We start from the raw sequence: 26,122 nt of genomic DNA on the forward strand, positions 1-26,122 counted from the left end.
CTCTGTACCTTCCAACATGAGTCATTTTGATGCGGTCACTCGGCAAGACCTCCACTCCATCTTTGAACCACTTTCCTGTGACCTTGTCATCAGACACCTCGCACTTGAACACAGCCTGGTCTGTTGCCTTCACTGTCAGATCAGCAATGTCCTGCAGCACCTCCAGCTGTTTTTCTGAATAAGACATTGGAAACCACAGGAGGACAGATCAGGTAGGACACAGTGTTTGTGAAAGGCAGGGGAGGAAGCAGGATAAGGTTCATGATGGTAACATCCTGACACCCACTGCCATGAGTTGTTAGTTTGTTTATAAAGAGAGGCGTTAAGCCCTCAGGCCAGTAGTTAAATTCAGCTGCATCCTCAGCACCGAACAAGCATATAAAGAAATGGCTGAAAACCCAGACTAAAAATAGCAAATATAAGATACAGTCTGTGCACTGGTGCAACATCTTTGATTAGTCTTGTCTTTTTAACAAACGCATTCATTATTTTTATTATTGTAGTAACCTGATAAATATCAGTTATACATTTTTCTATGTGTCCTAGAAGATATGATTATTTTGTTTTATCAATAAGATGCCTGAAAATTTTCAGCTTACGGTTAAGTTTGTATTACATTGAGGAAAATTTGAGTTAAATAGGTATGAATGGCATAAATAATTTACTGTTAGAAAATATTGTTTAAATACGTTTTATAGTTTGTTTAGTGATGTGAAGAACGATTGCTTTAAAAAGTAATTTCTGTCAGGGTAGAAAGTAAGTGACCCGAGAGAGTTTATGTTTCCGGTTCACCTGCGTAAGGAAGAAGAGTCGAGCGGGAAATGTGGTAGAGCACAAACTCCGACGTGTGGGAGAGAGGCCACAGTTCGTCAGTCATTCTGCTCTTGAAGGAGTGAGTTTGGGACTGTTTGCTCCAGACTAAGCGTGTGTTTATCTCTACTGTGAAGAAGCTAGCGGAGTTAGCTTAGCTGCCGCCATCGCGGGAGAGATGTCGCCTACATTCCTCGTATTCCTGCCGGTACGGACATCGGGAGTGGACCGCCGACCTGTGGAGCTTCAGCGGATGTTACCGGTGTCTCAGTGAACATACGCAAGTACTGTCGCCTATTTCTTCATGAGTTCCAACGTTTAAAACGCGCCAGCGAACCTGTACTTAACCTTTTTGTTAATACAATTCCTCAAACCGAAATATTGTATGTGTGTGGTATTACAGGGTTATTAAGCTTCTAAGGTAATTCTGATATTTCATTTTACATTTTATTTAGTGTTATAAAACCAAACGTATTCCCATCAGCCTCAAATTGAGAGTCCATAAAAGTGAGAATCGCTTCCCCTAGACCTTGTATTTACCTGGAGATGCCTCTTTCACCATATGTTAACTAATTTGATTTTCAAGGGGTTTAATAAGCTATTTAGTTTAAGTGATTGAACTTCTAATAACCTGATGGTGAAGGGGTTACATTAGGTTTTAATTTCACGTTTTATAAACTCCACAATCTCAAAAATGAAATAAATCCTGGATGAAATTATTATATTTTCAAGTGCTACCTTCCACCTCCAACTCTCCTTTGGTGTGCCCCCCATTAGTCCAAGCATGGTACATTCCGATGTCATCCAGGGTAGCCTCTTGGATGATGAGCATGTGTTTCTTTCCATCCTTCTTGAAGCGATACTTCATATCTTTGTCTTTGTGAAGTTCTTGATCCTCAAAGAACCTGGGAATAAATATAAAATGAGCACTTCTCTTTAAAGGATGTCCCTGCTAAATGTTTCATACAGATCATAACAGTGAGCCTATGTCTAATTTAAAAGCCCTATAAATATTTCTGCCATTCAGAGAATGCTGAAAATTGCTTCGGAAAATATGAATGGGCTTTGCATTCATCAATGAGAAGTTCTGAAAATATAGGCTATGTTAAAGGAAGGATACTATGTGTCTGTCTATGACACAAAATTATTCACATACCATGAGATCTTACATCATCTTTGAGAATTTCCATTCTTTATTTTGCTTGCTAGCACACGTTAATTGATATGAATTTGACATTTGTTCTTTTGTGTTGTTTGTTTGTTTGTTTGTTTGTTTTTTATCAGAACCACATACAGAAACAGAAAATCACAGTAAAACACAGGCAAAGAAATTGAGGGTCCTGTTTTTGAAAGCTGGCTTTCCAAACTTTTGAGCATTCAGAGGTGGTTTTCAGATTCATGTTCAGATCTCCTTAGGAGAAGACGCATTTACATTTGATTGTTAATTAAACAGAAGTCTATCTATTAGAGATGTCATGGCATAGAAATACAAAACAGTGGTAGGTTTTTGAGAGCAGGTTGATTCATATAATAAACAGATGATGTATTATTTCAATACTAGAAGCCAACAATGTGAAATCCAAAAATGTGATACACACAGCACATCAGAGCTCTAAGCATATGATATATTTTTTTATCTGATTTATAGCAGCTGAAGTCCAGAGGCTCAACATACTACTTTAAGTAAGACTTTTTTCCATGAAGTAATTTAATTGCATTCTGGCAGGGATTAAAGCCATGTCCTGAAGCTGAGTCAAGCTAGGTTGATCCTGTTATGTTCAATACTGTGATATTTACTGACCACATGACGTGGGCGCCCTCCTCCGATACCTCGATCTCAAACTCCACTCTCTCTCCCACAACCACATGATAGTCATCCATGAGCTTGGTGATGGTCACGGGGGGCTCTGGATGGAGCAGTGGGAGACGTTATAAATTCAACAAAAACTCAATGCCATTGCCACAAGGTTTACAAATTCAAACTAAGTAATGCTCCAGACAAAGAGATGGTGCACCTTTGACGAACACCTCTGTGAAACACTTGTCCTCGCCAACCACACACTCATATGCAGCATCATCAGGCTAGGGTCGTCTTATTGATGGTAAGTGTTCTGACATTCCCGTTTGCCTCCATGACATACCTTAAAACGTGACAGAGTGAATATCAAACAGTCTATGGGTCAGACAGGGTGTTGAACTACTCCTTTATCAAGCTACAGTTTTGATAGAAATGCTTTTCAAAATAATAATCTCTATATCTAACAAACTTTGTAGATTTACCTTCAAATTTATGCATTAGATAATTCTGACAATGATTTTGTAAGATTTGAATTTTGTCTAACAGACCAAGATTTGCATTTCAATTTACATCTCGGCCATGGATATTTTTTTGAATATAGAAATAGAGGTCCTTGTCCTGGGGGTGTATCTGCATTAGTCTACATGGGGCATAAGATGTCTTGGCAGCATGACTTGCATAATCCACTGGGAGGCTTCTTATGACCACCTAAAAATAAAACGTGTTGATGGCAGCATCGTTTCAGAATATGACTTGTGGCAGAGATAATTTTAGCTTGATATTTTAAAGCACTGCCCATCAATTCCATCTAAGCTTGATTAATATGATACAGCCCCAACATTACTGTCTAATCATTTCAAATGTCTTGCATGGGGCTTAGCATGGTGGGAAAAAGACACTAAAAAAGGTATATGTGAACTGGCAATAATGTGTGTGTGTGTGTGTGTGTGTGTGCGCGTGTGTGTGCGCATGCTTTTAAGTGTGTACTTGGCTGAGGGTTTGATCTCCTGGCCGTTCTTCAACCATTTGACCTGGACGTCGGGATCAACAACCTCACACCTCAAGACAATCTTCTTGCCTTTTTCCACTGAGTAGCAAGATTCAAGCTTCTTCAGGAAAGCTGAGGTTGCAAACAAAAAGGAAGAATTAGCAACTCATCAGTTCACAAAAACCTTCCCTCCCTCATTTTCTTTGTCCAGTTTCATGATCCCCCCCTCCTCTTGCCTATTTCTCCCACTTGCTGTCCCTCCCCTGAAGCAAAATCTCACCCCAGTTCATTTCCTTCATACTTCAAATGCTCCTCCTTGTATTCCCCCTCCCTTCGCCCCTCACCTGACCCGGCTTACCCTCGCTGTGCTTGGGCTCGACCTTCATCTTTTTCAGACGTTTCAGCATGCCCCTCAGGTCAGTGATGCCATACTTAAAGGCGATTTTCTCATACTCGCTTGGATGGGCATTCTTAAGCAATTCCCACACATCTATGTCGGGTTCCTCTTTCTCAGGTTTCTTTTTCCTATCAATCAAGGGAATGGGATGTGTTTGCAAATGGGACTGGATTTTTAAAAAACTAAATAATCCTACTGTGTGTAGTTAAACCAAATAACATGTAGCGTCTTACTTCTTAGTGGCTTTCAGCAGAGCACTGAAATCCAGATCTCCCTCGTCCTCTCCAGCATCCCTGTGTGTATGGAAACAGACATACAGTGTAACCAAGATCAGGCATATCCTCTGACATGGCACAACATTAAATTTACTGTACTGTCATATACCATACATGCTGAGAGACACGTTCACACATACACACTGGAAAACATTATAAATATTCTATGCATCTCAAACCCCCAATGTACTTACGCTCTCTTGAAGGCAGACAAAATATCCTCCTTCTCCTCCTGCTGTGCAGCTGTAAAAAGAGAAGTTGCAGAGAATGCAAATTAGGGCTGGATCAGATCAAAACATCAGCGTGTATGGAATCTGTGTCAGCCTCGGCAGGCTGGGGTCCATTTTCACTCACCCTCTACAGAGATCTCAAAGGTGGAGCTGTCACACTTGTCCTTTGCCGTCACCTCACACCTGTAGCCTCCAGCATCTCCAGGGACCACTTTGATGATCTTCATTTCATAAGTATAGATCTTGGGGAGAAAATATCAATTAATTACTTCTTCGTTATTCTTCGAATTGCATAACATAAAATGCATACAAACCTTGGTATTTCTGTCATAGGTTTCTTTGAACTGGAAATGTTTCCCAGCCTTGCTACCAAGGTCCATCCATTTGCCCTTGAGCCATTTCATTGCGGGTTTTCTTGTCAGAGTGCTGGAGTCAACCTTGGCCACAAAAGTGATATCCGATCCTGCCATTCACAAACAACAATGAACTCATATAATGTTATGTTATAGGTTACACTTTAAGGATTTTTAATATTTCTTGTCTGTCTTGACAGTTATTCATTCATCCATTTACATCTCTAACCTGTGAAAGCAACCACATTTTCTGGGGGCTTCTCGACGAAGAGCCCAGTGAGCTCAGTCGACCCAGGTTCTGAAAAAAGGAGAAAAAAATTAGTTAACTGGCTCTGCCATTATTGAAATCACTGCTGATGAATTTAAAAAAAAACCCACAACATTCATTAGTCCTTAGATGACATTGGCAGCATCCACAGTGTGCAACAAACTGAAGTTTAAGGGACACAGTAAAATGCTAGGACCTTTTTATGAACAACCACCAAAAATTCTGAGTCAAACCTTCTAACACAGACCTCACACATACAGAACATATAAAACATTGCAACCACAAAATGATAAATCAGCAGCATTTGGCTCAAAGGACTAAACCATAGAAGAGGAGATGTGAATGTCAAGGACAAGTGAATAGTTCTTGCAAACATGCATAACATACAGACATAAAAACCATGTTGCATTTACTTGCTTCAAGTTATAATTAACAAGCGTTCAATCATATCACAAATTAGCATAAAGGTATATCAGAACTACACATCAAAACCAGTTGTATAATTGCAGTATTTAGAAAGTCTGACTCCATATGTATTTCTAAAACACTACTCTGACATATGTCTAATATAGTAATTTATGAAATTGTCATTACTGATGAGTAATACGTATGTGTAATTATTTTGTGGTTTGCTAATAGTTAAAAATAGCAATAAATAGTAATAGTAAAGGACAGAACTGCTGTTTTTTCTTATTCATTGCCAGAGCGGCGATGAGGTTTGGCTTCAATTGAGAGATAAGTAATCAAACCAAAAGTCACTCTTTTTTACTTTGTGAGTTGTTCATGCTATGCTGTATTCTGACCATTGCATTGGACCCACTGTATGTTGCCTCTACAACAGAACACAAACTCATGTGACCAGCACAATGCTCAATGTCCTTGGCTTAAAACACATAAGGACAAGAGAGCAGCGTGAATAAGTTTCATATTTTAATGCAAGCATAAGATCCAGGGATATATAATCACTACAGCAAAGTATCATTACCAGTTAGAAGGGGCCAGAATATTTTAATGAACTCTGACTGTGCCAAGTATAAAACTTTTAGCAAGAGCATCTGTTGACCTTCATACATCAGCACTTTCTACCCATATCAAAGATTTAGCATTTATGATATTAATCTGTAACCAATGCACACTTTACATTAGTGTCTAAATAAAGTCATCTGTACAGTGCTTTATATATTCAAAGAAATCTCTCAGTTTATACCTGGGCCTTCACAAATCCAATCAATGTATTTATCAATACATATACCAGCCACCGCAGAACCATTCCAGGAATATGATATCCTCATCGAGCATGGTATTTGACTAACATAACAACACATAGGGTGCATATACAGTATCTGCATTTCATAATGTCACATTTGCATGCAGTGGATAGCCACAGTCCCTCACTGTGCAGTCTGCAGTCTCTATCTGAGCTGAGAGAAACAAATACCCCTGTTTAACATATGGAAGTATAACAATTTGCTGTTATACTGTACCACAAGTCAGTGCAAATTCATGAGGTAAAACAAGGCCAGTGAACAGCAATTACAGAGGGATTATTCTGTAGAATCATTACATTAATTCACCACACAGTGAAATGCAGTCAAAACCAAATTCTTACTCATGGAGGTAAGATCATGACTGTTATCAATCAATACAGAAAGTAATCAAATGGGTTGATTACTGCACTTTTAATCACCAAACTTATGATAAATTATTATTTGAAATTACCTTGATCACTTCTATTGGACTGATCTTGTAAGGCTGCTTCTCACAAAGGAAGCAATTACTATACCCCATACAGAGCATGTGCACCCCAGGCCGCCTAAACAAACCACTGAAGTGTGACTTAAAAGACATTTGTTGATTATTTTTTGTTTGGAGCGTTGACGTGTCATGAATATTATAATTTGAATCAAAGTTTGTTGCATTTCCCTCTCGAGATACCCTGAGACTAATTCAACTCCAGGCATTCTGCACATTTTCCTCTTATAAAAGGTTTCCATGGCAGGATTTTTTTCAAGAAATTGGCAGTATCTTCCTGCTAATGTTCATAAGCCATACTGTTGCGAGTGCCCCAAAAGAGTCTGCAGTTGGCCAAGTGATGATAATCCCCCACACACTATAACCCCCATGGGTATCGCTTTAAACAGCCTTGGTATGATAAGCACTTCCCACACAGAAATACTACTCTAATAGTTGAGCTCACATCAAACTTAGTGTGGTGCAATACTGACTCTGGAGTTAGGACTAAGGGTAAAACAAATGACCTAACCAATTGCTACTGTGTATAAAGTCAAAGTGTCTTTTTCTTACACAGACTACATGTGATTCCTTGTATTTGAAATTATATCCCAAGACTAACTCCTAGCATGCCAACTTTCACAAGTCCACAAGGAAACAGCCAGATCTTCATCAGGTTGAATTTTTTTTTTCATCTTATGCACTTGCAGGTGTCACATACATATTTAAGTTTCTGAAACTGACTAGCTTACTTTTCCAAATATATCATGAAATCATAGATCTGATAAATGGTAGATTAAACTTTGTATAAGTCCGTCCCAAAGACTAAAATTGGATATAGATGTTCTGGTATGTAAACTATGCCCAGTTCTGATCAGAGGGTTAAGGCTTGGTTTGGGGTTAGGATTTCCATCTTTCCAGCTTTCCTCAGCTGTTGTCTCTGGGTTAATCTTGCTTGCTAGCCATGCTGCCAACCAGCTGAATTGTTGAATCAAATCACTTCACTATGTAAAAGTAGCACTGTGCTAAACATAGCTTGTTTGTGGACAGAACATGGTGGATGCTTAGGAGAGCCAGTGGTCCCACTGTGGCTGACATGCAGTTGATAGTAACAACGTAGAGTTGGCACTTGCTGATCCCCTTTTCATCTTTGTTCCATGTTTCAGTTTTTCATGAGTCATGCTCTGACTCCATGCTTGTCTTTGTTTCTCTTCTAAATGTGTCACTGCTCACACTGAGCTCCGTCTGCAACATCTGTAGCACAGCATACCTTTCTTCCCTGTGGGCAACGGATGCCACAGCAGGAGGAGATTGTTGAGTCCCACTTTTCATTCAGTGATGGGCATTTGTGACAGGCAAGAGGGATGGTGAGCTGTGCACTCATAAATGCTGAGAAGAGATAAACAGATGGGAAGCAGCTATGAAACGACGTGCAGCTACAGAGCCCATTCCCCAAGGAATTTATGAAGTGACACCCAGGGCAGTGACCAAAGTTAACATTTAATGACTTCACCCTTCTGTGTCACCCTGTCTTGGCTTAGCAGGTCATATTTCAGGGCAAATTTCAGCTCCGTGGCCAACTTCCCCAAGATAGCAGCCGTGTTGTGAGGAAACGAAACCAGTCATGCAACCATTGGAGGAGTCTGTGGCTATCCATCTCTCATCTGGATAGCTCCATCATCACACCTGGCCAAATAGCCCATAAAGGAATCAACCATGATGGACACTTTGGCCTACCGGGCAATGTGGTAAAAGCCACCATAGAGACCTACAAAGTTGAGGAAAGAAGCAATATGCGCACTGCACAGAAGATTATGGACTTATCAGTTGCCACAAAAGCCTTTGGCTAAGTTCACCAAGGTCTCCTTCTTATTCCCGGAGTAGGATAAGCCAAAAGCTTTTTAATGTCCGTGTTTCTCCTCAGGCACAGTAGGTACAGGATATTTCCTGTATATTTGAAGGGCACCACAAGGAAATATCAGCCTTCAGTTCCCAGAAGTCTTGGCACTTCCATTACCCCTATCCATTCAATCCAACCCTAATCAGTCCAAACAGAGCAGACATCCAACTCATTGCTCTGGGAGCTGGGCCCCTGAGAGATCATGTCAGACAAGGGCAGCTTTGAAACATGACTAACCGCTCTTGAATTTCACTTGTAAAACTTGGGTTATGATGCAACCCGAACATTTTTTAGAGTGTTGGTTGTGAATCATACCAATGGCTTGGCACACAACCCAGGTAGAGTGCAGTTAGTAGACCACCTAAAGGCCTTTGGACTTAATATAAAGGATGAGATGTGAAAATTTGTTCAGTTTAAAGGAATCAAGTCTGATGTTCTGACTATGGTTTCCTATATAAATTGAGATCTTCTTGTGCAGCATAATGTTTAGTTGAGAAGCAACTATAAAAGTGTCATCACATCAGATGACACTTGGTATGTTAGCAGCAGCTGCCATTGTTTCCACGTTGAGTGTTGCACATTAACCACAGCTGTGTTTCCACTCTCGTTGAAATTGCCAGAGGAACAGAAGCAGAGAAGAGAGCTGGTATCATAGGTCACAGATGGGAAGGGCAATGCTCCTCACTCAGAGAAACAAATTCTGAATTGCTGAAAGAACATAAACAGCATAATTTGCAAGTGAGTCGTCTGCCAACATCCAGCGATACCAGCACTAGAGAACTGAACAGGTGAATGAGACAAGGATAGCATCACACACTAAGCCACCAATGAGACCATTCCAGTCAGGGTTTTGTCTGCTTTTTGACACAGCCGGAGATTGGGTGAGTTATAGGACTTGAGGTATAGCTTCTTCCGAGGGTAGTGGTTATCAAATTGTGAGACGCTCCAAGCTCTGAGGGAGATTTTCATGGGATCAGTAAAATATGAGTACTGAAGCAACCCTTGCATACCTATATTACATTTTAAATGCACAGTATGTCATTTTTTTCTCAGTTGGGATTACTTCAGTGTCAATCGTTCAGGAGGTTCCAGGTGATTAAAAGCGGTCAAAACCCCGATTAAAACAGATTCATGATAATAATTGTCCCAGAGGAGCTGCTGCTAACATATGTTGAGCTGATAATTTAAGATAATTAGAAGATCCAAAATGTCTGATGACAGATGTCGTGTGACCAAATTAAACTGACTGTCACTTTGGTTGAATTACGGATTGCTCTAGGTGTGTACCTGTAAATTGTAAATGTATGTAAGTACACAGCTCAACAAAATATATAAAATAGGTCTAATTGTTCTTAGATATTTTAATGCAGAAAAGTTACATATAATGCCTTTAAATCTTGCAGCAGACAAAGGTTTATAAAGGGTTTGATCTAACAGCCTGATGGATGCTATTAAGACCTTTATAGTGAGTGTTACTTCATCCCTGGTGACATAATAAGAATCTTGTTCTCATAAAAGTAAAGATCCAGTTTAAAAAAATAAATACAAATCAGTCCAAAATGAAGTGATGAAAATGATTTCAAATAAAATCGACCCCAGCCCACTTAACACATCATATATTATGTGACATTTTGATCAGCACATAATACCAAAATTATACTCAACATTATGTTATAAACACTCAAATCATACTTTTGGAGGAGCATTAATGTTGCTCTTTTCTTACCATCCCCATCAGTTTCTGAGTCTGCTGCAGACAAGGAAGCAAACAGAACTGAAAAAAGCAGCTATGAAGCAAACGCTGGTTGATCTACAATAAGACATACAGTTGCAACAAAGACCAATAAACAACATAAAACAGAAGCATCATGCATATTTAATTAAAATAAATCACCAAATTCCACCTTGTGTTCACAAATTGAAATGTTTCCCTTGGTTATCGCATGCAGAAATAATTACATGGATAAATAGAACACATAAAAATACATAAACTGCTTAGAGTAGAAACACAGAAACCGGAACATAACAGTACATTGTTGTATTCTGTACTTGGAAATACAAAAGTAAAAGAAACCCTAAAAAACTAAAACTAAACCAGGTTTAAGTTCACTCATAACATATACTTGCACAGTATATGTATATGTCAGTTGAAATTCATGTATTCTTGGGGTTTACAAAAATACATGAGAAAACATTACGCAGGTCACCTGAGACCAACCCGAAAGACCTTCGAAAATGAAACATACAGAGAATCATGCAGGTATAAGGACGTCCATTTCCACTCAGTGTGGCACATGTATGCACTCATATGTGAATACATTAGGGAGATTATAGACAGATATATTAAACCACAGCATTCAGCGTTCAGGATTCTTCCTTACCTCCATCTGCGGGGGGTAATTCTAAGAAAAATGAATGAAAATTAGCTCAAGTCCCTATATATGTTGTAATCATTCACTATATTTACTCATAATTGAAGAAGCTGAGAAGAAAGTCAGTAGAAGTTAGCAGAAATGAGTGTAGTTATTGTCTGATGCTAAGAGGTGCCTACCATCTTGCTCTGGCTGTGGTGTGGCTGGGCAAATAAAAATTGTGGTTAAGTGATTAAAAACAGAACGATGATGAGATACCCACAATGTTACATATTGGGAACATTGCAAAGACAACAACAGCAACTGGGTAAACTCAACCAAAACATTTGCAGATACTTCCGTACACTTTACATGCCTGCAGTGAAATGTTAACCAAAAGTCACTGTGAGAAAGAGTTCACACGTGTGGATCAGTCAGTGTATTAACATCAACACAGATGGTGGTCTGGTCTGCTTCATACATACAGGTCTTTTCTCTAAACTCCAAAAGTACACATGCCAGAAATCTCAAAGTCAACTAACGCCAAAAAGGGAAACAAGAACAGTAAGCACCATTAGACTGGTCATTAAAACACAACAACAAAACGGAAGGAAAAACGGATTCACATGATGCTGTGACATACAGTACAGACATGTGCAGAGTGCATCACTTCACCACTCCACTGATCTCTGACAACATGAGGAACGCACTGAATAAATAAAGTCCTTTACCACACACTCTGGATGTGGTTACAGCTAACACATGTGACGCATGCTGTAGGCTATGGCTAAGAAATGCAAACACACTGATTCAAAGTGGCATAATAATTGCATTATCCCCTTCAGCAGCTTCATGTTGCCTCATATGATGTGATTGACTTATAGGCCCTATTCCTCTTGACTCAGTAATTGCTCAACTTATTATCTATAGCAAAACCACTTGTTCGGCATTATTCAGATAATTACCCTGACTGATTAGTTCAAATGCATTTTTCAACACTCAGTTCAACTCAGACCCACTCCATGTCACATATTAACGCTGTGTGAAGCGAATGCAGTAGATCACTCAAAATCACAAAAAAAAAGATCATTGTCCCTCACCCTCTCCGACTGGCTCCTCTGGGGCTAAAATTAGTGGATTTTAGTTAGACATAGCAAATGAAAAGCAACACCATGGTAACCCATTGGGAAAACACATATTAAAGACACTCCAACAGCTGAGCAAATAGATTGTATTTTATGTGTGTAACTAGCACATAAAATACTAAGCTTAAGAATTTTTTTCATTGTGCCACCTGTGTTATTGCATGATTTGCAGACAGTTGAATAAACAATGTCAGTAATCTGATAATGTACTGCTTAACATATTCTCAGTGGAAATGCCTGAAGGTAAAAATAGAGAACTCATACAGTAGCATGCTGGCATACATGAATAAAATATAGGTACTGACACAAAGTACACAAAATAAAGTTCATACATATACACGGTGCGTGCTAATGCCACTACCCTCAGAAGTCAGAGCCTGTTTGACACAGGTGGTTGATGGGATTTGTGAAGTGAAAAGTGAAAATGTGAGAGCTATAATCAAGTCACTGTGTGATAATGTAAAGGCGCACGAAAGGTCAGTAGGCAAATGCTGTAGAGCAGCTGACTTACCCTCCCCCTCCGGCTTAGCTGAGAAACAGAAGGAACAAAAAGACGAAACATGCATCACACACAGCATTTGTATCCAATTAGCCATATTAGCAACATATTAACATATATCTTTGTGTGTAATTTAGGATTTTCCATATATTAAATGGGTTTGAATGATGATGGCTCTTAAACCATATTTTTTCTTTTGATTACACTTGGGTTATGATATATAACTGGATGTTATCTGAAACTGTTTCAGAAATGTTTTAGAGTATATCGGATTTCGTGGTGAGACTAGTAATTTTGGATTGTAATTCTAAAATACCACCTTTCCAGTAAAAGGATATGGTGCAGTGTATAAACAATGGGCACATTTGAAAATTCTGTTAAGCTCCCGTAATCTCTGGGGCAACTCCTTGCACATCACATTCATGAGGGAGCGTCGGGTCTGCTGACAATGAGGGAACTCTCTGGACTGATATCTTGACCTAAATTTCAATGTCTTGAGGTTTATTTTCTCACCTCCTTATTTTTATAAATTTACCGATATCATTGTTACTGACTTGATGAGACACATTTCTGTGGCCAAATTGGAGCTTCAGAGGAACGCAGACACTTGATTTGTTGCGAGTGTGGAGTGCTGTGGGTGTAATTGTTGAGCCCTGTATCTGGTTAAAGGAAATTCTCAACTGAAATAGGGGCATATTATATACCCATCTCCCTAAGGGAGGTCAGTGGTTGGCTGGTAAATGCCAGGAACGGTGTCTTATGACCTTCCTGAAGTCATGCCACGTTCTCTTAAGTTGAATACAGTTTCCTTGAATAGCTGCACTTGACCTTGCTTGCTTTACCGTTCACTTGCAGCTTGTCATAAATTTGCCAAAATAGGTGTCATGAAATTATACTGTATTCACTTGGCTCTCAGTTTGTTAAATGTGTTATATGTTTCTTTGTCCTTACACATAGTATAGACAGACTGGGCTCACCCGGATCCTTATGCAAACAGGAGATGTTTCATTAGCATTGTATTTAATGCCACAACTACATTTGTCTTCTGCATCTACCCCAAATTGCTTCTTGTATAACAGATACAATATGCCTCAGAGCCGTAAGGCCTAACAGTAACATGCTGTAGCTTGTTACTTTCTCAGTACAAAATGAGAAAATTTGCTGACTAACAGACTGGAGTGTTGCTCAGTACATAAAGTCTTTGGTTTTAATACTTTATACACCCTGTGAGTGGATTTAATACCTGCACCGAGCGTAAGTCTGCGTCAGCATCTGCTAAGTCAATCCACTTGGGGGGGAGAATCTTGATCATCTTCAACAAGTTTGTGATAAAGCAGGATAATGAACTTCTGAACAGCTGTTCCTCACAGTTCAAGTGCTCCCCTCTGAGGCTGTGGTTTCATCTATTGTCAGAGTCGTAGTGGATGTATAATTAGAATGATTTTGCAAGGTATGCTTGTTGGATGTAATTGTGTAAATAAAAAAGACATTTCTTCAGAGTTTGTTTGTTTCCTTAAGGGAGATTTCTTTATTTATTTTCTGCCTTATTTTTGTGGCTAACAGTGTATGTAAACAGCCTCCCTGTAGTACTATCTACTGTATATCTTTGTCCTCAGTTACCTTTAGTTTATTCCTAGAGGCATGACTCATGAATATGTTTTTGTGTTTGTACTTTCTCTGTGTTTAATATTTTTCAGTGTCAGTTTAGGTACTCTAGGTCTTCATCTCACAGTTTGTTTACCTCTCTATGTTTACCACTGACATCTTGATTTACTGTGTGTGTAATAAACCAGACATAAGGACAGGTATTAGGTGGCCTGATCTCATCAAACCTCTTGCCCATTGCTGGGTGTCTCTGGCGAGCATGCAACAAAGTTTATGAAGATATCTCAACAACACATAATTTAATGCTTGTGGTTTTGGATCTGCTGTAAGCAAACGTATATAAATGTCATTTAACTATTTCTTTTAAGTTACAGGTATATGCAATGTGTACTTTTATTCTGAGTGTGCCAGAGGGTTTAAACAATCAAGTAAATGTTTTTGAAAAGTCATTTCTGTGATATCTACTAAACAGTTTCTACATCACAAGTTCAATGTTTTATATCTAGTCGCTTATACAGTACGTTGATGAAATTTAAATAGATGATCAATTAGAATCTCATATTTTTTTTGCTATGTTGTCTTAGTTTTGAATAAAGCTGTGGGCCATATGATTTGAGCTTATGAAGTTCAGTTTATGGAGGTATTTTCACAGACATTTGAAAAGTTTGAGCTTCAACTAGAATAACTCAGGAAGTATTACAGGATCTGTCAGTCATTCTGGGAGTGACAACAGTTGCCCATCCAGTGTTTGATTTTTAGTGATGGGGGTTTTCTCCATAAATTTTTGATAAGTGCATTTTTCAAAAACAGTGTGTATTCACCAAGAGAAGATTAATCATTTCTTCATTCCATGTCATGGTTTTTATATCCTGCAGAAGATAAACCTCGTCTGGGGACTGGAAAAACTTCTGATTCAAATTGCCCTCATAGAGTTTCATCAGGTCAAAACGATGAAAGGAATTACGACCATGAATCATTTGATCGCTTCCAACCACTGAGTAGAGAACTGTCATGCTTGATCGACTACATTGGCGCTATATCACATTCATGAGGGAGCATTGGGTCTGCTGACTATGAGGGAACTCTCTGGATGAAATTGATAGATTACGTAATGATTTATCTCAGCTGGGCCCATGAAGGGGTTACAGCAAAACCTGATACAGTTGGGTGTGTGAAACTCTATAAACTTCTGAGGAGTAAAAAAAACAAGTGGAAAAGGTCAGGGGTATTTTTAGCCATTAGCTGAGGGCAGTTTTGGGCTGTTAAGTGAAGCAGCACAGACAATGTTTCATCTCATTTTGTGTGTAAATACAGAAATGATTAATATTGTGGCAAAATAAGTGGTGTTACACTGTAAATTAAGGGTGATAATGTTGCCAGTGTTTCATGGGATCTTATTAAGATAAATGCAGTTGTTGAGCTGTTCAAAATTATCACATGGAGTATTTAAGAAACATTAAATGGAGTTATAAATTGAGTAGTGTCTGGTTATCTGAGCCTCATACTCAAAGTTTTGCAATTGAGTTTGGCTTGGAATGAAAGAGTAGTGGGTGGTGCAGACAAATCGGTAAGCAGAGTGGAATCGTATCCATATTACATGGATTAACTCTGTGGCTGTATATGGTGAATAAAAGTAGTGTCTGGTTATGTCTCTGGGATAAAAATAAAAGGGCCTATCTTAGATCTTTAAATAAAGTTAGCCCAGAGTCAGATGCAGGGGGAAAAGAATTTAAATAGTGCAAAGTAGAATTAAGGGTAATGCGCAAACAACCCAAGCAAAGCCTATTACATTCACCAACACAGGACGGTTGGTGTAGAAATTAGATGAAGAGGTTTGAAGGGCTCAACTAGCTTCCTGCAAGGCCAGCCCGTAAGACCTCTGACAGACTCACCCGCTATGACAGACTCTTATCTTAGGTTGCTGTCAGTTCAGTGATTTAGAATCACACTGGGTCAAAGTGGTGGACATATGGCGCCACCCGGTTAAAGACAACTATTTACAAGAAAGTAGCATTCACCAGTGTGAGCTTTTATAAGGGAAATGTTAGTTTTTTAAAGTGTATAAAGATATATTTCTATGAGGTTTCAGTATACACAGTTAATGTAATTGTTTACATTACCCTACTGATTTTGGCTTTTACTAAAAACCATGAAAAGCCTTCATGTAATATTCTAGAAAAACTAGTCAAAGTCATAATAATATGAACAACATATATTAATAACACTGTGAATGTTGTATTAAAAGTGACCACAATGACCTGTTTTTATCTACTGTGGAAGACATGAAGCAAGTTAGTTACAGTAGTTTGCAATAAGCAAAGTCTTCTATAGCAACAGCAGTATTTATCTATGAACCTGCTGTTGCTACTCAACCACAACTGTCTCTGGTAGCTTCCCAGTTTAGTTGATAGGTTGGCACCCTCTGGGCTGATGTCATGAGTATACTAACCCTGATGATGTCATATCAGCTGGTTATGTGATCATTTCTGGCCTTTCAAACATAACAAAGGAGGTAAAGAGGCAAATGTTTGCCTTTATGAGATGCCTAATCTGTTTAGAAACTGTAATTTAAATGACATTGGAGGTGAATTAGTAGCAGCAAGGAACAACGCCAAACACCATTATTGGAATCGTTAATTAACACTTAATTTACACTTGGATTAAAAAAAAAAAACATATTTTGTTCATGTTCATATTTTTGGTTGTTGTAGATGCAGCTTTTTGACTTTTTGTTATATCTAACAGCAAACAGCAGATATTTAATTTTTATCTAATCTACATTATAGCATTTTGTTCAAAATGAAGAAAAATTGGGTGAAACTCCACTTAACATGTGCATTTCAGTTACAGTGACTGATGGGGTCATGATGATATTTTTGATGTCTTCAGTTCAGTCAGCAGATGACAATAAAACTCCAAACCTTTGGAGTAAACAACTATTGTTGGTCACATGGGGTATAACTCATGAGTCTGAACCTCCTGAAGCTCATCAGTGCTCCTCCAGACTGGGAGACTGAGCACTTAACAAAATCACTTTATCTCTACCAGATTTTGTCATCCGCTTGTATCTAATGCCAGTTATAGTACTCCTGCCTTGTTTTCAAAATCAAATGCATTTTTTTTTTTTTGTCTGATCATCATTTTCATTCTTTTCATCATGCACTACATAATAAATTGATCTTAAATGTATACCATAATGCAATATTTGTTGCAAAATAAAAATCAGAAAATAACTTGTTATGCAGAGCACCAATGTCTGCAACATCCTCAGATTTTAAGTATTATATATAATTTCAAGCAAATATACTGTACCTCACTAAAACCTCTAACCAAACAAGACTACCGAAATTCAAGCATCAGTATTGCCAATGAGACCCAGTCTCCTAACTAATTACAATGAATTATGCTTTCACAAAAAATATCTGCATACCTGCAGGGACTGGTTCAGGCATGGTTATTCCTGTGTCTTCTCTTTGCTGCTGGAAGACTGAGGGCTTGTGGTGCTTATTCCTTTTATTTCTCCCCTCTCTCTCTGTTATTCAAAGCTCTCCTGGCACTCAAGTCACCCACACCCTCCAGTCAGCGAGCGAGGAGCGCACAAGAGACTGACGACACCCTTAAGGAGTTCAAGAAGAGAAGCACTTGGAGTGAGAGCGTGATAAGGTGGAGAGACAAGAGGGTGAGGTGGTGCTGAAAGGGATCTTGCACATTTATGATGAGATTAATGGACTGACTAAACCTGTTGAGCTCAAATGCTCGCTTGAGAAGCACAGAATACACAGAGACGACCAACAACTGACCCAATTTTTGACACTTTATCATGTGGTGTCAAACTAATCGTTATGTTATCACCTCTTACTCCCACATTAAGGGCAGGATCAACAAGTATTTGCAAATAATTTTTGTGGTATCTTTTAATACACATCACTTGATACTATATTGGATATGCCTGGGTGACTGTACAAGTGAGTCCAAGGAAATGTAGACACAGACAACTAAGTATATCATGCTGTTTTTACGTGATGCTTGTCCAAAACATGGTACATTGCATTTTTTTAGCGTTGCTAATTTTACAGTAATATGATAATTAGCATCGTTAAAAATGTGCAAATCACATCTATTCAAACATTTCAAAGCAAGTGAAGGAAGTATTTAGAACTTCTTAAACATTACGTGGTAAAATATGCTTATTTGTGTTCTGTTCAGTTTGCAGTAACATGATTTCACTGGATTGCATATAAATTGTCACACCATTTTTAAGGACATTTTGTGTGTCGTTTACACATTTTAAGCTTCTCATTTTTCATTTTACACTGTTTTGGTTATGAGGAGGGGTGGTTAGGGGTTAGTAAGTAGAGAAATGATGAAGCATGAAATGATGTGAAAAGTACAAAATGTATAGTCATAAATGACTTGGAAACTGGCACTTTATTCATACACATATTTGGTGATAACCAGGCTGTTGGTAGAGAATACCACTCACACCTGTATAGATAATATGAAGGTAAAGCTAGGAAGTAGTTTATATTAGCTTAGCATAAAGACTGGAAAAAGGAGGAAACAGCTAGTCTGGACTTGTCCAAAGTTAACAAAGCCCACATACTGTACCAGGACCTCTAATGTTCACTAATTATCATAATGCATTGTTTGGGTAATCTGTACCAACCACAATTTGCACAAAAAATCTATATTTTTCAGTGTCATGTCAGTGTTTCTTGGACTAGCAGCTGGTTTTGTTACCTTTGGACAGACCCAGGCTAGCTGTTTTTAGCCTTTATGAGAAGCTCAGCTAGCTGTCAGCTGGTTGTAGCATCATATTAACAAGCTGATCATATGTTTTGTGTGTAATGTTTATCAGCAACAAGTAACTATGACTGTCAAACAAAGTAAAATGGAGGCATCCAAGTAAAGTACTAGTATCTAAATATTGTACTTGAGTGTGATACTGGAGTAAATGTAGCCTACCTAGTTACATTTCACCACTGCTGTTTGGTTTCCTTAATGGAGCCCCAATGCTTTTAAGGTCCTATTTGTAGCAGAAAGACAGTTGAAAGCCAGACTTACTGTACATGGTCAGCTGGTCAGTCAGTAACTCAGTGTACTTTTATAATTTTACCCTATGCAGCAGTGTTCGCCTTCATTACCTGTTGTCATTTCCTCCTTCATTTATCAGAAATGTGCTTGCATCAGCCTGAGTGTCTGTGGAGAGGTCCCCTGCTGCTGGGCTCAAAGTGTGAATATGTGAAAGGGGGGCAGGCATGTCAGTCTACAGAGACCAGCAGCCGGGTTTATCTGTCGCTGAAGTGGTTGACATGTCTCAAGGAAAGAGAACAGTGACTGAAAAAAAGAGCAACACTAAAAGCGTGTGAGGGATATGTTTACAATCATCTTTGCTTGTACCATAAGCACACAAGATTGCACTAGTGGATGGAATGTAACCAAGTACATTTTCTCTCAAGTACTGCAGAGTTTTTGAAATGCTTGTCATTTATTTGAGTATCTCCATTTTATACTTCTACTTGACTAGATTTCAGAAGGAAATGTTTTACTTTTTATACCATTACATCATGTACAGTTACAGCAACTGGTCAAATTGTAAATATAATGTAGTGTTACAGATTAAACTGCCCAACAGTATATACAGTATAGATTAACTGTAGCTATTTTGCAGATGATACTTCCATATTTTAATTTAATCAATATTTTGCATACAGGACTTTTACATTTAATAGAGTATTTGTGTAGTATTGCTGCTTTTACTTGAGTAAAGAAACTGAATACTCCTTCCGCCATTGCAGCAATGGACCATAAAACACGAAAATTAATTCTTTGAATCTTTGGGAAATTCACTTATTCTCTTTCTTCTCGAGATTTACAATATATAAGAAGACTGATATCACACCATGACAGTGTGTTGAGTTGAGCTGGAGCAGAACAGTAAAGTGACAGTAAGCCATATGACAAGTAGGGAGAGTCGTTTAAAACTATTGTGATACAGAAAATGGAACCACAAGTTTAGAGCAAGTTTAGAGCATGGTAATCAGAGTTTATGTGTCTGTGCATACACAATATGATATGTGCATGAATGTGTGTGGGCAAAGGACAAGAGATAGATGGGTAAGGGCTGTGTGTATATTAAGTTTCTCACAGAGCTCTTTGAGCAGTTTAGCTCCTGAAAAAATATTTGAAATAGTGATGAGATAAAGATTCATTGGCAACATGAAAATAACTCTTCCCCAGTCAGCATCCTGTGTATCTAATGTGATTAGTCGGTGATTAGTCTAGAATCTGTGAAGATACAGTTTAATGGAGTATCTGCAAATACAAATTTAAATTGAATTTAACTGAAAATTTGCTTTGTGTGGAAGGGATTCTAGCTGATGTGGTGTTTCAAAAGAAATGCTGAAATGTCCATTTTAGGCCTGTGGCATTTAACAGCTAAATAACTGACAGATCCCAGGAGAAGGACACACAGGTAGCGTTGGTATGCTGCAGTAGGAGTCTGGGGATGCCCACTTATGTTTCCTCTTATTAAGTTTTCTTCAGTTTTTTTAATCATAAATGTTTTCTTTCATGTTCCACAAGGTTGATCTAAACATTGTAGGCTGTTTTGTGGACATTTTAAGTGACAGATCTTACTGCTCACATTTCTCTCTCACTCTTTCCCTCGGGTTATATTTATTTCCCCACCCCTATATTTCTACCATTCATATTCATGTCTGCCACAACAAATCTTCAGACATTTTATCAAGTTCGCAGATGATTCTGGTGTTTTCATAGTGTCTTCTGGAAGAAGACTTGACCGCATTGTTGGTGAATTTGTGCTGTGGTGCAATAAATTTTAGAAGTTTACAGCCTGCTTCCAAATCAACTCTGCAATCTGATAAGGGAATTGAATGTATCCTTTTACTGATAGCAAACTTCAGAGACAGTCACAGAGATAATTTGCAAGGAATTACAGCAGTTTTTGTTTTCCCTACAGAAAATAAAATCTGCCTCTGACCTCATTTCACCAGATTTGATTGCATTAGCTGTGCTTATTGCAGTCATTGAGGGCAGCTTTGTGAGTAACCCCAGAAAGTTTGCTGCTCTGACCTGCGCCCAAATAACCGAAAACTGAGACTCGTGCTGAAAGACGAACATCTTTTTTGACTTACAGAGGAACTGATACTCTCTGGCTGCTTCTTCACACTAGATAAACTTGAGAACAGAGGGACCAGAGTCTTATTTATTCCCGCTGCAATTAGATGGCTTAATTTAAACATGAAATTCAACAGCAATACAGTGCCTGCATTCTGCAACAGCTTGGTAATTTACACTAAAGACTGACCAATTATTGCACTGTCTGGTGGGCAATATAAGTATACCAAGTTGATTTGTGTATTATTGAGCTTTTTATATTAAGTTATTTCTGTGCTCTAAGATTGGTTTTATTGTGTGTATTACTGTATTATCATTGTGTGTTTTCACTTTTAAATGCTTTCTGCAAATCATAATTCCCTTATGGCACAACATTTCCACTAGTATTAGTGAGCTATAATGGTATTATATTACAAGAATTCATATAATGAACACCCTACCGTGACTAAAGGGAGATTCCACCACATATAAATTTAACACATTTTGCATTGGATTTTCTACTTCATATGGGTTTTTATAACTGATTCCAGTATTTTTTTTTACAGCACCAGACTAGTCAGACAGTCAGTAACTCCATTTCCTCTTGTGGTTACAGCAAATGCTGTTCCATTTTTTTTTCACCTGGGTTACCACCTGTTTTCCTCAGATCCATGTAGCACAATTTTGATGTGTGGAATCATTTGGGAATTAGCATGGCTCAGCGAAAAGTAATCAGTTTTGTTCCAATGAACAAATGCATATCAGTAAATGTGTATTACACATAAAGCAATTCAAAGTCAAAGTAGAAAAAAAACAGTTATTAGCTGCATTCCTCAATATGCTCCTCCTAAATTAATATATAACACCATGGCTCCATCTTGTGGAAACATCAGGAAGTTCCATTAAACTCAGAGAAAGAACACTCAACAACTCTGCTTCAGTTTATGTACTCATTGAGTTTTTAATAATAATAATAATAATAATAACAATAATAATAATATCAATAGTAAAATTGACAGTCATAGATATGGAGTGAAATATACTTTGTAGTTCAGTGAGAAATGCATTTCATATTCACATCAGTGATTAGTGACAGTTTGTTGATCTATAGAATGATTCAATTTACACTTTGCAGCTGTTCAGACATGAACACACAAAGCAACACCTCAGACTGCCTTGGCAGAGTTTCTCTAAAGTAGTGCAAATGTGGTGATATTTTGTCAAACCGAGTGAGAATTAAAACGTAATTCTACACCAGTACCACAGCAGGTGACAATAAATGCATAAAAATGTAATGTATGCTATCGTGGTGCTGTGCTGTAAATGTTATAATAACTTACAATATTTCAAGTAGTTTCTTTTAAGATGTTGAGAAAAAAGACGAAAAAGGAAAAAAAGAAACACACATAATATCAGTCGTGAAATAATTGCTTAAAATAAGACTATTGTTGTGCTGCAAAGATATTGTACAACGCCAAGATCGTTGCCTTTCTCCTGAGATCACCGGCGTCACTGTTTGTGTGTCGGTGGCATGGTCGGTGGGTGGAGTGAACCATCCTGTCATTATTAGAGAATCTTTGCTCAACATGGCGGTTCTTTGGCTGAGTCAACAAACCAGGAAACTGGAGCCGCTGAAGCGTGTTACAGGTAACTTCAAAACTTTGTGAACTTACTGTTTGTAGTTCAGTGTCATTCATCCCTAACTATTATCTGACCAACAGCTTCTGTCGCACCTCGTTAAAAAGCTGCCGTCCACCATGACGCCGGTTAGTTAGCTTCACTTAACTGAATTAACCAGCTTGCTAGCTTTAGCATTACCGCTATCCAGCGTCAGACTGCCAACTTTCGACGGAAGAAGAAATGCTTTTCTTTCAGTTTAGAAATGAGTGTTAGAAACGAAGCCCACTATGTATTTTATTTTCATCGATTGGCCCTGTGTTTTCCCTCTTCACTGATATACGGGAATGAAAAGGTCAGAGGTCAGCTTTGGAAAGGGAAGAGTGGACACTGGAACTGGTCTATCATATTCAAACAATACTACCAACAACATCCCAAACCAGGAATAGTTATGGTGTGATCATGTGTTATTGTACAACTTTATACATTAACACATTTTCTCTTTTTTGTACTGCTAGAGGCTAATTTCTATAACTCAGATCCAAAATGATTCAAAGTCAAACACAAAGATGAAATGAAGAAGGTGTAATAATTTTACTGAATTATTTTTAATTTACTGGCAGGAAGAAGTGAGGAGCCAGAAAGGGACAGGCAGCAAAAATATAGAGTGAGAGGATGGAAATAGAAATGAACAGATAGAGTGCAATGTAGATGACAGACAGACAAGAAGAGATGAGATAGAGGGGAGACAGAAAATAAGATGAGAGAAGGAGCACAGGAGATTCACAGTGAAGACAGATAATTGATGCTGCTGCCCACTGGTTTTAAAATGTCTTGAAATGCAAAAGGCAACCCCCATATCACTGGCAACACTGGAAAGCTAATGTTAGATAAGAATATTTTGTTTCATTTGAATAATATGGTTGTTGACTTTATAATTATGCTGCATGTTTAGCTTTGCTTGATGTTTGTTCCTTTAGGTAAACTTCAGGGATGCAATGTCATCTTTGTCCACATAGATTTACTGACATTGAACAGCGGTTACAACCCTGAGGGGCGCTGTTTTCACTCATTTGATTATATTTAAGATAAGCTGATGAGGACACTGCCACAACAAGGAAATAAAAAGTATCTCTTATGTGATAGATGTATATTTACATTTCCCAGTGGAAATCATGGGAAAAAAACTATACACATATTTTATTGTGTTGATCTGGTGTTGCTGTTTAGTTGTGAAATATTGAATAGATTTAAAGCTTGAACTGTACTCAGTACACAGTCCATAGATTATGCCTGACTGTTATGATAAAAATCACAATCATATCTGTGGGCAGTTAAAAACTGATAGTGTCTTCTGTGCAGTGTTTGCAAATCTAGGCAGTCTAAAGTTTTAGAACATCCCTATTTTTCCAGTTGCTACTGAAATTTACATAATGTCTCAGTGCACTCTGAAATTAAAGCAGCTGAACACACATGGTATTCTCTATATGGAATGGAAATGAAATATTGTTTGGAAAGTTCATCTACAGTTGTGTTGCACTTGCTTTGCTTTCACCTTCTGTACAGTTCATCCCAAACAAGCTCCATGAGGTTTAAGCCTGGAGATCGTGCTGGTTGTCCACCATCTAGTTCTTTTTTTCTGATGTTTTGGGTCATTATCTTGATGTAGGATGAACCCTTGACCAACCACTCTTCCTTTGACACTTTTTATTACCACACTAATAGAAATTTTCAGGGCTACTTCCTACATTGCCATAATTATGCACCAGAGGGTGTAGTAACACAGTTTGTTCCTGCTCTGCCTTTGAACAGATAGCGTTTGAGCAGCCATAGGAATTGTTGTCATTAACTTTCAAGGTTTTATTTTCTGCCATTGCTCTTGGACCTAAACTTATTTTTGTTTACATTGAGCAGTTTATCCCTGAAAAACTGGAAAAATTCGGGTGCTCTAAACTTTTGACTGAAAGCCTATATTTGCTGTTTTTGATTATTTTCAACACACTTATTGAAGACATAAGTGGTGGTGGTTGCTGCTTGCAAAATATTAGCAAGCAGCAACAGTTTACACAGACAAAACCCATTGTGTGTGCGTGTGTGTGTCCAGGCCATGATAAACTGTAATTTCATGCACTGATCTCTGCACTCTGTTACAACAAAAAAAATAATGTTTGATGTCACTCTTACAATTTAGTTTAGCCTTGCATCTTTTGTTTTATATCATTAATTCCTCTCCTCCATTCCTCTCATCCATGCTGCCTCACTGGCCCTATTTGTGTTCTCACATGCAGTCTTGTTTATTGCCTCCCAGGATCTGCTTTCATGTCACCAGCCTAATCCTCTGTCCACCCCCCACCCGCGTGCTTAGTGTTAACAGTGGAAGGTGAAGAATGAAAGATCCAGAGCAGCTGAAGGTATGGTTGAGTTTGAATGCTTCACATGGCATTGATGGATTAATGTTCCTATGCTGTAAGTTGTATTTATAAATCATGACCTATAAGCTGAAGATGACACAAAGTAATGCGGCTCTGGGAAAAAAGTGTCTTGGTTGTCCTCTCTTAAATATGTTAAGCATGTAAACTAACCTAACTGGTGATTAAAATGAAGCAAATTCTATTTCTTTGTTGCCAACTCGCCTACCCTTAAACAATCCCCACACCGTGGAACGTCTGAAGAGTTTGCAGATCTTAAAGTCCACCTTGGACTTTAATGTACATAAGTTTATTTGTATGCATATTCATATGTAAACAATATGAACAGATTTTTTGCAAAAATATTTATTTAAGCACATAAATTATAATGAGGCTCCCTTACTACACTCAACCATAGTTATTCTGATATACATTTCACAAATGAAACTAGTTTTAATTTAAAAAAGTAATGAATCTTTGTTAATTTATCTCAATTTATATGCCTATTCTACATAACCATAAGCAACTATAATAAATCATATGTCTGTCACAGAACAATGCAAGATAGCTTACATCTTCATTTTTTCAATTTTTCAAGGTCTTCAAACCTGACTCATGACAACATTCA

The 26,122-nt window shown here is 38.1% G+C and overlaps 1 protein-coding gene across 1 annotated transcript in view; it reads right to left on the reverse strand.

Annotated features, from left to right (window-relative positions):
• LOC108886811 (myosin-binding protein C, fast-type-like) overlaps positions 1-17,919 on the reverse strand; it is a 23,210-nt gene extending 5,291 nt beyond the window's left edge. Inside the window, 17 exon segments of the mRNA XM_051066528.1 lie at positions 9-174; positions 1,549-1,715; positions 2,612-2,717; positions 2,826-2,889; positions 2,891-2,951; positions 3,596-3,728; positions 3,955-4,121; positions 4,227-4,286; positions 4,463-4,511; positions 4,623-4,740; positions 4,813-4,961; positions 5,081-5,149; positions 10,477-10,500; positions 11,132-11,152; positions 12,202-12,225; positions 12,758-12,775; positions 17,781-17,919. Coding sequence (XP_050922485.1) covers positions 9-174; positions 1,549-1,715; positions 2,612-2,717; positions 2,826-2,889; positions 2,891-2,951; positions 3,596-3,728; positions 3,955-4,121; positions 4,227-4,286; positions 4,463-4,511; positions 4,623-4,740; positions 4,813-4,961; positions 5,081-5,149; positions 10,477-10,500; positions 11,132-11,152; positions 12,202-12,225; positions 12,758-12,775; positions 17,781-17,802 — 1,418 coding nt within the window. The 5' untranslated portion in view covers positions 17,803-17,919.
• Between the last annotated feature and the right edge of the window lie 8,203 nt (positions 17,920-26,122).

The sequence above is a fragment of the Lates calcarifer genome, linkage group LG23, assembly GCF_001640805.2.
Source record: "Lates calcarifer isolate ASB-BC8 linkage group LG23, TLL_Latcal_v3, whole genome shotgun sequence".
In the NCBI taxonomy this organism is placed as follows: Eukaryota; Metazoa; Chordata; class Actinopteri; family Centropomidae; genus Lates; species Lates calcarifer.